At 45.6% G+C, this 13,750-nt stretch overlaps 1 protein-coding gene across 10 annotated transcripts in view; it reads right to left on the bottom strand.

The window, feature by feature from the left end:
* LOC126297914 (thrombospondin type-1 domain-containing protein 7A-like) overlaps positions 1-13,750 on the bottom strand; it is a 1,219,654-nt gene that overhangs the window by 166,371 nt on the left and 1,039,533 nt on the right. For all 10 annotated transcript variants that reach the window (XM_049989225.1, XM_049989222.1, XM_049989223.1 and 7 more), the window contains one exon: positions 485-725. In XM_049989225.1, coding sequence (XP_049845182.1) covers positions 485-725 — 241 coding nt within the window. The remainder of the gene's footprint in view (positions 1-484; positions 726-13,750) is intronic.

The following is a 13,750-nucleotide window of genomic DNA, read 5'->3' as shown; positions in this document are numbered from 1 at the left end:
AGGTGGTTGTCTCACTCCTGTGAGAGAAAACGTCATTTCAAAATTCGTTCTTCTTTTGGACAGAAAGTTTTGAGGACGCAGCATATTGGACATACCTATGGTATTCTTACAGGGTTCGTCTTACATGCAGCTGCACAACCACTTGTATAGTTGCAGTTTTGCTAGCGATAACTGATGCAGATCAGAAATTCTAAATAAGTCTTAATACGAAAGTAATCCTCTGGCTGATATTTATGGATATGCGTATAAGACTGACGACGTTTTCTCCACTACTTTATCTCGTAGTTTCACATTTCTAAGAAATTAATTAATGAAAAATAACGGTTCTGTGCACTTCAGTTATGACCTAACAATTTTCTCGAATTTTGAAAAATAAATGCTTATATTTATGATATAGTTTATTAATGTAGATTCGAAACAAAGACCCAAGTTATAGTTTACATCTTGGAAATAAGTAAACATCATGAAACTTTTAAAAACTCACATTGGTTCTATAAGATGTCCAGTGGTATTGAAACACCCCACACGACGATATTTTGTTCCCGATCCGCAGACTCCACTAACACGCCTTCCATTTGCCCTCACTGATGTTATTTCAGTATCTATTATACATTCCGACCAGTTTCCAAGTACCCGCAACTCTTGCTTTCTGCAAGGACAGGTCCTGGTTTCAACTAACGGGAAGAGTTCAGAATTCGTACATATATCCCTGTTCTTGGAGTGACCTGCAAGAAATAAGTTTCAAGTAAACCACATTAGACTGGTATTTTTGTACAATAAAATTACATGTGTTGGCACAAACAAAACTCGCAAGTTAACTACCACAAATAATATTAAGTATATGTTTAATAAAAACTTAAATATTGAAAAAAATACGAATAGTCCAGAAATATTGAAATGTCATCTTTATGGTGTTTGCTCGTCACATTATTATTAAAAATTTAAAGATGATATATTTGACCTGTAAGCATAAGTCGAGAATAATTACAACAAACCATATGTAACTATGATATTAAAACTGACTGCGCAGTTCGTACTGGAAATGACTCCCTACTTGCAAATAATTAGACCAGTTCATGAAAATTTTTCTGGAGATTGCCTTTTATACTAACGCTTACAACTCTATAGGGTGTTTTGGGATGATGGAGAAAGGCAAATGTACCGAACTGGAATAAGGATAGGGAGCCCAGGTCTGGAAACGACCGAGTCGAAGTTTATAACCAAAAATAAGAAAATTTCAAATTTACAGTTGGTCTGCTCACTACGATGAAAATCCAAGTAGTCTCATTTATGTAATAATTTTATTCATCTGTACATCTTGGCCAACATGATTAATTAACTAAAGTTTTTCAAAGAAATGTCACCTGGGTTGTATGAAGCATGTCATAGTCGCTGAAAGTTCTGTCTTCAATTCAAATGTTGTTCGAACACTTTCATAGGCAGCGAGAATTTTCGCCAGGAGGTACTTTCCAGTTAGTTAGTTGTCTCGTACATACGACGTTTCTCATAACCAAACGAGAAGAAGTCATGAGTGGTCAGAGCAAGTGAGCAAGCTGAGTACGAAACTGGACCTCCTTTTTCCATCCACCCGTCAGGGCATATCTGACGCAGAGCAAAATGAGATGGACCCGTATCAGGTTGGAATCACGTACATACGCGTAAGTAAAGTAGGATAGTTTACAACATCGTGGAAGTTGGTGACGTTAAGCAGGAAGGAAGCAGACCCGAACTTATTAACCAACAATTAAGTATGCTCACCTACACGTTCACTACAAATATATATCGTCAGCTCTTCACAGCTATAGCGTAGGGACATACCGAGTATTACATCTCTGATGAAACAGGCTGCAACTGAGGAAAGAACAGACGGAGAAAACTGAGCATCGTCCATAGAAAACTACCTTACCCACTGACTCAAAACGACCCGAATTCCGAAGCAGCAGGAATTGAAGCTTGCACTTTGTGTGAATGGTGGGAGTTAGGTACTATGCTCATATTACTGCCCATACAGCGCTGTGAGTGACACTCTTTCTTCTGTAAATTATAGAGTGTGGACTGAGGGTTTTCCATCCATTGACATTACTATCCCACAGCACGTTTCTATTCTTAACTCTCGAGTCATTCGTTTCGAGACAAGGATTTCTTCAGTATCAAACTGATACAATATGTCTCCTCCACCGTTTTCCAAAGGCACTGAAACACCCTCTAGATACAATAGTCTCAACATTTTTATCCATACATGACTGAGGGCACAAGTAAAGCACTAAAAATCAAATAAACTGAGACACAAAGGAATTAAAGATATTAGCTAGCAGTGGTGTGCTAGGGTAGTCTGTCGCCTTGTGTTGCCTACTGTGTGGTGATGGCCCACTGCAGTCTGCTTTCGGCTGCGGTGGGGCGAGGACGTCCGCTGCGCCGCGCCGTGCGCGACCGTAAGCGCTTGCTTGTGTTTACCTTTCCGCGGAGCGAGTTGTATTAGTTCCAAGTTCAGTGCGACTATGGCACACACATGGCGCCACGATACGATCAACATTACTTTCCAACCAGATCACGCGCGTCCTCGAGCATATGAAATAGAAAAGTTCATACGCGACGATCTACGTTTAGATCCGGCGACTGTCGTCGGAATACATTTTTCTATAACGGCGAGCGTGGTTTATGTTAAAATGACCAGTGCAGAGGTCTGCGCAACAGTGGAGTCCAAATACTCGAACTCTCTCAGATTCAAACATTCTGATGGGCATATCGGTGCAGGGACGGTGGATCATGCAGGCATGGGCCTAAGGACTGTGAGGGTTTTTGAGCTCCCCTTCGAGGTCCCAGAGGAAGTTGTCAAGGACGCCTTCCGACCATATGGCAATGTTATCAGCCACGTTAAAGAGAAGTGGCAAACTTTCTCGACGTATAAGGTCTACAATGGTGTGCGCCAAATTAAACTTGAGCTCAAGAAACATGTGCCGTCCTATTTGAATATTGGTGGCTGTCGTGCAATCATCATGTACGACGGTCAACCGCGTACCTGTTCCGGATGTGGGCAGAAAGGCCAGGTTCGATCGAGCTGCTTACAACGTCGAATTACGCAGATACCAGTGGGAGATTCCGTTTCCCCGACGGGGACGACAATTCTGCCCCTCACGTACGCTCAGACGACGATGCGCACCATAGTTGAGGACGAAACGGGCGATCAGACACACCCATCGACGCCAGAAGTACCAAGGGAGGAAGAGGAAGGACCCCCGATGCCAACCCATATGTCGTCCCCTCCACAGCAACAACAGCAGCACCAGTCCCACGGACTCCAAACGCAACGTAACATTCAGAACGCGATGGACGTGGATGCGAACATTGTCCCGACGGCGGTTTTCCTAGCGGAAGGTGATACGACGCTGGATTGTCTCCCACATTCGGATACGGATGTCCACGTTCGAAAGCAACGTTCACCTCGACGACGCAAGCGACGTCGGCGGACCCCTTCTGACGATTGCCTCCTACACACGGCCGGTCAAGAAGGTGACATCTCATCAGACGGCATGGATGCTGCGCCTGCTGAGGATCTAAGTGGTGTAGACGGTTCACTTGCCCATACTACGAGTGCCCAGTTACTTCTTTCACCACAGCTGCAGCAGGTCGCGTTGATGGATGGTGCTCCGTCTACCTCTACCAAAGACGACGTACGTGCGAGAGATTTAGGTGCCGATAAGCTACACAGCATCGTGTTGCAGCCACTGTGGTCCGAAGATGTTGAGGAACTTCCTGAGGAGGGCACGGGTGACAGGGGAGGGGGTGGCATTGGAGATGCCACCCCTAGCGTGAAGGACTCATAATTTGTAATGGGTTTGGTGGGTCCGGCATCTCTTGTGGTTAGCTTTGATTGCCTTGGCGTCTGCCCTAGGTGAAGAGGCTAGGCAGCACACCGTTCGCCTTGCCACAATCAATATCAACGCGATAAGGGCACCACACCAACTGACCATGCTACAACGCATGCTTGATGCGGCGGACGTCGACGTGGCCCTCTTACAGGAAGTATATGTCGCTAGTTTCCCTGACTTCTACGGATATACCGCTCACATCTCCCACGCCTCTTCTACCGATTGTGGTGTGACTGTTCTGCTACGGGACGGTTTGGCGGCTACGGACGTACTGTACTTACCGAGTGCAAGAGCCATGGAAGTAACTGTCAACGGTGTACAACTCATCAATGTATATGCCTCTTCAGGATTAGGGAGAAGAGAGATCGGGCCCGCTTTTTTTCGGAAGATATTACGCCTCTATTTATGGGCCGCATAGACGATATGGTGATCGGAGGAGATTTTAACTGTACATTATCTCCGTCTGATCAGCAGCCACATCACGTCCCGTGTGCGGAATTGGAAATGCTAGTGCGTGATCTTCATCTGATCGACACGTGGCGCCACATCCATGGCCCAGCTCCTGGATACACCCATTATACAAGTCATTCATCAAGTCGGTTAGACAGGATTTGCGTCACAAGCACCCTTTCGACGGCGACGAGAGGAGCAGAGCTCTGGCCCACTGCATTCACCGACCACACAGCCTGTATTTACACCATTGCCCTCCAAACTGCACGTGTGTGACGCAGTAGGCCGCCCTGGAAACTGAACGTCGCCCATCTGGACGAACCGGCATGTAAAGGTGCTATCGAAGAGTCGTGGAACGCGTCCTTACAGCGTCGTGGTCGTTACCGATGGACCCTCTGTTGGTGGATTGAATGTGCGAAGCCTGCTCTTAGGCGCATCTTCATGGCTTACGGCCGGCAAGCGGCGGCATGGAGGAGGAGCACGGAAAACTTTTATTGCATCATCCTACGGGAGTGTCTTGCTATGGAGCTCTCACAAGACCGGCAGATCATAGTCAATCGAGCGAAAGCGCAGCTCGTCTCCTTAGCACGCCATCATTCAGAAGGCGCTGTTATACGGTCGCGTGTTCCAGACATGATGCAATCAGAAATGCCATCTATGCACCACGTGCTCCTAGAACGCAGGAGGCACCGTAGGGCACTGGTAACCGACATGATAACGGACGACGGACGACACGTGGCAGAACAAGCAGATATAGCAGAAGCCTTCTATTGGCATTACGCTCAACTTTATTCAGCAGTGCTCCCTGATATGGTGACGGTAGACACCGTTTCAGCCCATGTCCACGGTACAGTTCCACCAGACATGGTACCGACTTTACTGGGAGAAGTGACAGAAGAGGAAGTGCTCGACACCATTGGTAAAGGTGCTCCCCATAAATCACCAGGAATCGATGGATTACCATTAGAGTTCTATCGAGCATTTAAACAACTGTTGGTACCGTGTTGGGTTGAAATTTGTCAGGAATTGATGTCCCTGGGTATACCGTTGCCTGCACCGTTCTTGGAAGGACTGATTGTCCGCATCCATAAGCCGAAGGGTCGGAATCATGTCCGCGATTATCGCCCCTTAACGTTATTGAACAGCGACTTCAAGATCTTTTCGAGGCTGCTATCAGACCGTCTTCGCGGCACACTATTGCACGTCCTGTCCAGCGATCAGATGTCCTTGGGGGCACCCAACAACATCAGAACTGCGTTATGTCGTTGCAGAGATCTCATCTCCCTTGCACGGGTGAGACGTTTGCCGGCAGCCCTGGCGTCTATCGACTTTAGCCAGGCTTTTGACCGTGTGGGCCACACTTTCCTCACGGCCGTTCTACGGCGCATGGAATATCCCGACCCCTTTATCACAGTGTTGACACGCCTTCTGCATGGGGCTACTTCTCGAGTTCGTGTTAATTGAAGACTGACGGCACCCATGCCTATCCGCCGATCAGTACGACAGGGATGTCCATTATCAACATTGTTATTTGCATTGGCCTTAGAACCTTTGTTGTATGGTCTCCGAGACAGGCTGACTGGGATACAGTTCGGCGGCTCCATCTAACGCTGCACCGCATATGCGGACGATTTGATGATCGTCATACGAGGAGCTGACGATATGGCTGCGGCGTTGGACTGGATTGCAACCTACGGTACAGCTTCTGGTAGCCAAATCAACGTTGACAAGTCTGTCGCCTTGAGCATCGGGATTGGGCTACCGCAGGAACACATTGCCCCCTTACGCTTCAGTGATACTGTCCGCTGCTTAGGCTTAGATTTCAGGAACGACATGCGACGCGCGACGACGTTCAATTATCGACGCCTTCTTCACCAAATTAGGGCCGGAATTGCAAATCAGCGCTAGCGATCCCTCAACATCGTTCAGCGGGCGTATTATGCCAATGTATACCTTGCGTCCCGCATACCGCATGTCGCCCAAACGCTACCCATTCCGAAACCCTTGGCTCGTAGCATCATGGCAGCGCTGGGATACTTCGTCACCGCTGGTATGTTACTGAAGATCAGATACGTATCTCTTACCCTTCCCAAGGAAAAAGGTGGTCTCGGCCTAGTCAACGTCCATGATAGGGCCATTGCCCTCTATGTTAGCTCACATTTATGTCTGCTGCGCCGTTGTCCTACGAGCCTCACGAGTCTGCTTCTGACGGCGCTACGACCTGCTTCACTAAGAGCGCCGGTGCCACTACAGGACATCCCAGCGCCCCTCTTTTATATAGGACGTTTCTATTTAGAACAAAGTTATTGCAGTGTAGCGCTCACGACACCACAAATGGTCACGACTCGACGCCTATATCACGACATGCTGCAACGCCGCCCCCTAAATGTGGTCGAACTAAAATATCCTGACGTACGGTGTCGCGTGGTGTGGAAGACTGTACACGATGCCATGCTTGATTCCGACGTTGTTTCCCAATGGTACGTAGTCGTTAATGGGAAGCTGGTGACGCAAGAACGTCTCTACAATATCCGCATGGCAGAATCTCCCAATTGTGTGGGTTGTAACACAGTAGATTCTGACGAGCACCGCCTCAGCTGTGGAGAGGCGGAACCCTTTGGCACCTAGTGCGGCAGATGCTGGCTTATCTCTTGCGAGTTAGGTCGGAGCATATATCTGCACTCACGTTATTGTTTCCGGATGAGACATTTTACCCCAAGACTCGAACCAACTCCGTCACCTGGATACGTGGACAAGCAGTCCATTACTTCTGTCGTGGTGGACACAAGAATTTCCTTGACTTTTGGCTCTATTTGCAAGAAAGACATCATGCTATTTCCGGGCATACCAGATATCGACAATGCTTCGCAAACTACCTATGGAGTGCCTTTCACAGCCCGCCGTGCAGATGGAACGTTTCAGGCAGTGTCAGATGAGGTCAGAACGAACTGCAAACGAGCATATATTGAACAATCTTTATCAGTGGGCGCAGTCGCTGGGAAGCCTAACTACGACGTGGTAGCTTTCTTTTCGTGTTGTTTACGTTTAATATCTTCGATGGTGTCTTCATTCTGTTTTAGTTTTCCAGGCTTGATTAACTATGACTGTTCACACATTGATATCTATATAAATAAAAAAAAAAGATAAAAAAAGTGGGCAGGAGACCTGCGTTCGAATCCAGATAAATACACAAGAACAAACTAAGAACAAAATGAACAACAAATAAAATATAATAAGTATTATACCCTTTCCTTTCTCCTTTTATTATTATGTTTTAATAAAACGTTCAGACTCATATTTAAGTTTTGTTTCGATGGTGGAACCTGAAGTGGTGGCGAACGGCCGTCCTAGTTAGCTTTAGGATGAAAGTGGCGGTGGCACTAGCTTTGTTTTTGTTTTTAGGCTAGATAGGTTTTTGGGGGTAGTATGGGTGATAGGGGCCAACGCCTGAAGTGGTAGAGGTAATTTTCTTTCTTTATTTATATATAAAAAACTAAAAAAATAAAAGAAAAAAGATGGTAAAACAAAAAAAATAAAAAAAGTACGCTGGAGACTCAGGTTCGGATCTCAGTTCGGTACAAATTTTTAATTTTCCTCACTGTCATAAATCAGTGCCCATTGGCACCCTGTATAAGGGGCGATCAAAAAGTTTGCTTTCGAAGGCCACATTAACCACTTGCCTACATGTCAGTGCTTATGTATCTGCATCGGAGTCGCGCCAGGCCGCATATACGCTGAAGCAACGCCCTTAAACGGAAACATTTTGATCGCCTCTTACATGTCAGGTAGCGAGGCAAACATTGTATTCTATCCAGGTTTGCCGCCGGAATGGAAATTGAACTAACGTCAATTTTCCACACCATTCTCAGATTAAACACTGTGTTGTATCCAGCTGAAATTATGCTATAGAAATTATTTGTGTATTGTTTACTTAATTCTCTCATATGTGACTTATGGCTGTTCTTTGTTTGCAAGACGTATAGGACTTGGTGTTCTATAAATTTGAGGAAGGGTTGGAAATTAATTAACTGGTGTAGAATGCGTTTGGATAAGGGTGGGCGGACGCGGACTGCGGTACAGAGTGCCCGATGCTCAAGAACATCCGATGAGTGATGAAAGTCTGAGGGAGTGCAATTAAAATGTAAGTTGAAGAAATGAAGATGGGTCGGATAAGACTTTTGCTGATCGGAAAAAATGGAAATGAGCTTACGGCATTGTGGGCCGAGAGTCCCCCATTCGGGGAATGTTGGTAAAAGGACGAAATCCTCAAGACAGGCCTATGAGTACCTTTTAGTCTATTGTACGCTTTTTGCTGGGAAGTTAATAGAATTTCCAAGTTAGTTTGCGGTCAGTACTTAGGCCAGATATTATAGATTTTTAATAATTTGGGTAGGAGGTTTGAGTATCTTGAAGTGGAAGTGAGGGAGGCGAAATCAGCCTCCGCTATGCACCGTGTGGTGGTTTGCAGAGTATGTATGTAGATGCTAATGCGTAACCCTAGGTTACGGTTGTCACCTGTATTTAGGTGGGACTGACTGCTAGACAAGTTAGGTTACATCGCAACTTGAAACTGTCACTGTAAATCTGGAGAGATCATTGCGAGGCTAAAGGGTTGGAGAGCAAGGAAAGTAGCGACATAGACGTACTATAGTAGCAGACCGAGGAGAAGTGACACGGACATGTCAGTTGTGTTCGAACGGCAGAATAAATCGTATTAAAGTGGATATTGACTCACTTCTACAAAGGAATGATTGGCAGTGCCATATGAAGACAATGCGACAGAAAGGAAAATATAAGGCGAACGTCATTTTTGGAAGTACTTAGGTTTGGAGTTGCCACATCAGAGACAGAGTGGTCGAAAAAAGTACATGCACTGAATTCCGTACTGTGTCATCATACAGCACCAAAATGCGCCGAAATGCAGGTAAAAAGTGATATTTAACGCAAACTCTTTGTCACCACCAGTAAGATACTCGGTAAACTTTCAATAGAGTCCGTTAGGACACAGTCCCGGTTACTAATTGATGCAACGGCCACTTTTGCAATGATATTTTATTGCATGTTCGTCATTTAAGATAGTGCTCTGCCATCGTGGATTTCCCAGGTTGTATTCTTGTATGAAAATTACGTTCCAAACACCTATTGTTGCCAGAGCAATTAATTTGGATCATGCAAGGTTTTACAAAGGATCGCAGAGTGTTATATACACTGATTCCTGTCCAGAGTGTAGCAATTTTTCTTAATTTTTGGAAGATACAGTGCGTTACACAAGTGGTATTAGGAACCGTGAGTAACCAATAGTAGTCTGCACGTTAAAAGCAAACGGAATAGAAGTCTGAGTCGGGTCAGAAGCCAAGGCAATGTAGGTATTCAGCCAGCAGACAATCAGTCTGGGTGTTGAACTAACAACCCAGAAACGCGAGGGGTTACCGTATAGAACATCCGCGTGGCTAGTATTCGATGACATAAGTTCGGCTAGAAGTAATCAGCGGATGGTAACATCGAGGCTGTAGTAAATGACAGCATGGTCTTGTCTTCTCAGCTGACTAAGGAGATCAAACTCTTGTAGCTGTAAATAAGAAGTATCAGTCCAAATCGAATTAATTTTAATTTTCCTGGTGATTACCAGTTTCGGTTCCGCAGAAGAACAATTTCTGTAACATGTAACACAAGACAGAAAATGACGTGCTATTTCTAGTAAGGAACCGTAATAAGACTACCCCCCCCCCCCTCCCTCACCCCCAGTAAAAGCGTAAGATAAGTTTACAAGTCCACACAACGAACCTGTACGCGGAGTCTATGTGTTATTACCAAGTGGTATCAATCACTGATTGCCGATCTTATAACACAGCGCACTGATTCCTCATGTGGACTTGAAAAACTGATTTGTGCATTTACGATGGTTACTTCATTATGAATCCTTGATGTTTGTGTCATCTGCTGTTGTTGTTATGTACTAATTTGTGTTACATATTTCAGGAACTGGTCTGATGAAGGTTCTTACATAAGTGAAACAGGCAACCACCAGTAAAATTAAAATAAACTGGAGTTATACTAGTGCATTATACTGTAATTGTAGTAAGTATAATCGCTGTCGTTTCCTCATAAGGCCGAAAATTCTTGTATCTCTGCCTCCAAACTCGTTATGATTAGTCATTTGGTCTTGCTTCTAATTGTCCTTTATTACTGCTGGAACATATTAGATTTTTCGACAGCAGGTGTAACCATCGGGTGTTGTTAACGGAGCTGCACGCGTATCGAGATTGTGCGAATACGTAAAGGGTTAAGAATGGGTCGTCTTTCTGCAGAACATGCGTACAGTCTGTTGACGCGTCTTCCGATAAGAAGGCGTTTGGTCGATCTCCTTGGGCTCAGCAGACGAGACAGGCAAGAGTGGCCAGGAGCCGACCGTACATTCGTATGCTGTAAAGTGCACCCTTCACGTTCCTCTTGGCCCGTTGTTGCCTGAGACGTCGCGGTCAGCCAGAACATTATGACCAACGACCCACTTTCGATATAAACCTGTCCAGGCGATAGAAGCGTCACCTGGCGAGGAAAAACTGATAGTCAGAAGCACGCACGGCGCATGTCGTATCAGTGAGGTTCCTGTCCGTGTGCAGAATGGGGGTGGCGCCCAATCTATCTGAGTTTGACCGAGGGAAGATTGTGATGGCCTGTAGGCTCGGTATGGGCATTTCGGAAACTGCACGACTTGTCGGGGTTCGAAGAGTGCTAGGTGAGTGTCTTCAACACGTGGCGAAACCAAGCTGAAACCACGTCCAGATGTTGTGGGGTCGGGTAGCCTCCCCTCGTTACAGATGTCAGAAGTCGTTGGCTGGGCAGACTGGTAAAACACGAAGGGCGACAACTGTGACGGAAGTAACATCAGACTTTAATGCTTGGCAGAGTACAAGTGTGTCTGAACACACAGTGCAACCAACACTCCTAACGATGGGCCTGTGCAGCCAATGACCCATGCAAGTGCCAATGTTAACACCACGACATCAGCAACTACGACTGAAATGGGTACGTGACCATCGACACTGAACTTTGGCGCGTGGACACAGCGTTGCATAGTCTGATAGATCCCGATACCTTCTCCATCATGTCGATGGGAGGGTGCGAACCTGTCGTCTTTCTGGGCTACAGCTCCTTGACATCTGTACTGCGGGATGGAGGCAAACTGGTGGCGGCTCAATTATGCTCGGGGGAACATTCTCGTGGGCATCCATGGATCGAGGGGAGCTCTTGCAAGGCACCATGACAGTCAAGGAGTATCGTACACGGGCTGCGGACCACGGACACCCTTTCATAACAATCATGTTTCCCGACGAAAGTGGCATTTTTCAGCAAGATAATGTGCCATGACAGAACGCCAGGAGTGTTATGCGGTGTTCAGAGGAACATAGTGAACAGTTCTAATTTATGTGCTGGCCCAGAAAGTCACCACATCTGAAACCGATTGAAAGCGTCTGCGATGTCTGAACATTGCGTCAGGGCTCATAGAACCCCTCCCCGGAATTTACGGGATTCAGGTGATTTGTGTGTGCAGATGTGGTGCCAACTCCCTCCAGTGACCTACCAAGGCCTCGTTCCTTGCATGCCACGAAGCGTCGCCGTTGTTTCCTGTGTCAAAGATGGACGTACCAGCTATTAGGTAGACGATCACAATATTCTGGTTGATCAATGTGCAACGGAGCGAAGAAAAGTTCTATTTCCAACTGGCGGACAAATCTTACTCTTAATACGGAACCTTTTTTAAGTTCTACCTCTTTTGAAGACAGGTTGCTGGGGTGAGGAAGGAACTAATGGAGTGCAAGATAGGATCCGGATTTTAATGTGGGTGGTGTGCTGTTTCTTTAACCCGATTTATGGCGCCGTCTGTCATGTGACACCAATTCCAGTGTCACCGTCCATGGTATAGGTTGCTTCGCAGAATATCCGTACTATTTAAACATCTAATACCGCAAACAATCTTCCTTGTTGAGCTGTCTGCATCAGAAATCTTGTACGCTCCTCACGCCAACATCATGAGGAACTCCGTTCGTTGGTGCGACGGGTTGCATTTAGATAAAAGTTGATATGTGTAGGTTTGGTCTAAACTTTGTGTTTGAAATTGCATCGTGCGTTTTCTAAACTAGGGTCAGAACTGTGCAAAAGCTTACTTCTGTCAGATTATTCGCATTGTGCAGGACAAATGTTTGAAAAATTGTCGTCACACAAGGTTTCAACAAACTGAATAATCCGTGGTGACCCAGCGTTGCTTATCCAATGGCTATGAAACGGAGAATGGTGACACAAGGTGTCGTCTCAGATTATGGAAGTGTACCCTCAATGGAAGGAATGAACTGAACCACAAAGGTTTTTACCTTCGTTATTACATCGTTTCAACAGCAGTTTTCGAGAGCAATGCATCGCTCTTTACGGCATTTACGGCATGCTAGTGCTACATGTTTATAAGACATCGCTACAGGGAAAGGCTGGATTTTGATTTTGATGTAGTGGACGTATCTTTGGCCTGATTTATGGAACCGTCTGTCACGTCAAACCAATTCCGCGATATTCCGCACAGCGTCAAATCTCGTAATGGTGTCACGTGAACCGCTGGAATACGGTGTTTTGTTGAAAGGAAGAATCGGTAGTAAGCCTGACAAGAACAGAAAAAGTTTTTATTACACAAGGCAAACCTACGTAGTCACAGAGGCTTCTGATGACCAGGCTTCCTACACTGAAGATGTCGACAGATATGAACTTGTATGACGTCTGGGATTTGTGTGCGAGCCTTTGATAAAGGGATGAGTTGAAAGTCCTATGTCGATTTGCACATACTGTACCCTTAAGAGAAAGCAGAAACAATATTCACTTCTAGCGAAAGTTGCTCTCTTCGAATGAAAACTGGGACGCGATTCAGACTGCTCTCTAAGCCTGAGAAGATTTGTTGTCTGATCCAATCAAACTTCCATATGGGGGAGTTTTCTTATAGTATCGATTCAAGGTCTCATCATACGGATTCTAGGAAAACGGCTGGGAGATTACGTACTCTACAGTCGTTGGTAAACTGGTTCGTCATTAACGACGACTCAGAAAATCGGTTTTGTCTTGGAGATTGTGTAAGAAAGAAAAATGCAGCCCAAAGCTTCAGAATGACGAATATTTATTTTTTCAGTGAACCACGGAGAGAAATGTACATTTGTCTATACGTGTTGTAAATTCAACTGCATTGTCTCGAATGAAAGTTACAGAAAATAAAGTGAAGTAGGCAAGTGACAGGTGGCTCTTCTTATATCTTGTTTAGATAGTCACTCTAGGTGGCTGGGACTGTACACTATCACGGGAGACGTCTTTCCGTCAGCAACGTCGTTAGACATGAATTAATCTAAACCATTTTATTTGAGTGCATTAGTGTCACGATCTAAAGCTGAATACAGTAG

This window comes from Schistocerca gregaria, chromosome X (genome assembly GCF_023897955.1).
Source record: "Schistocerca gregaria isolate iqSchGreg1 chromosome X, iqSchGreg1.2, whole genome shotgun sequence".
Lineage (NCBI taxonomy): Eukaryota > Metazoa > Arthropoda > Insecta > Orthoptera > Acrididae > Schistocerca > Schistocerca gregaria.
This window is presented reverse-complemented; position numbering and strand designations above follow the sequence as displayed.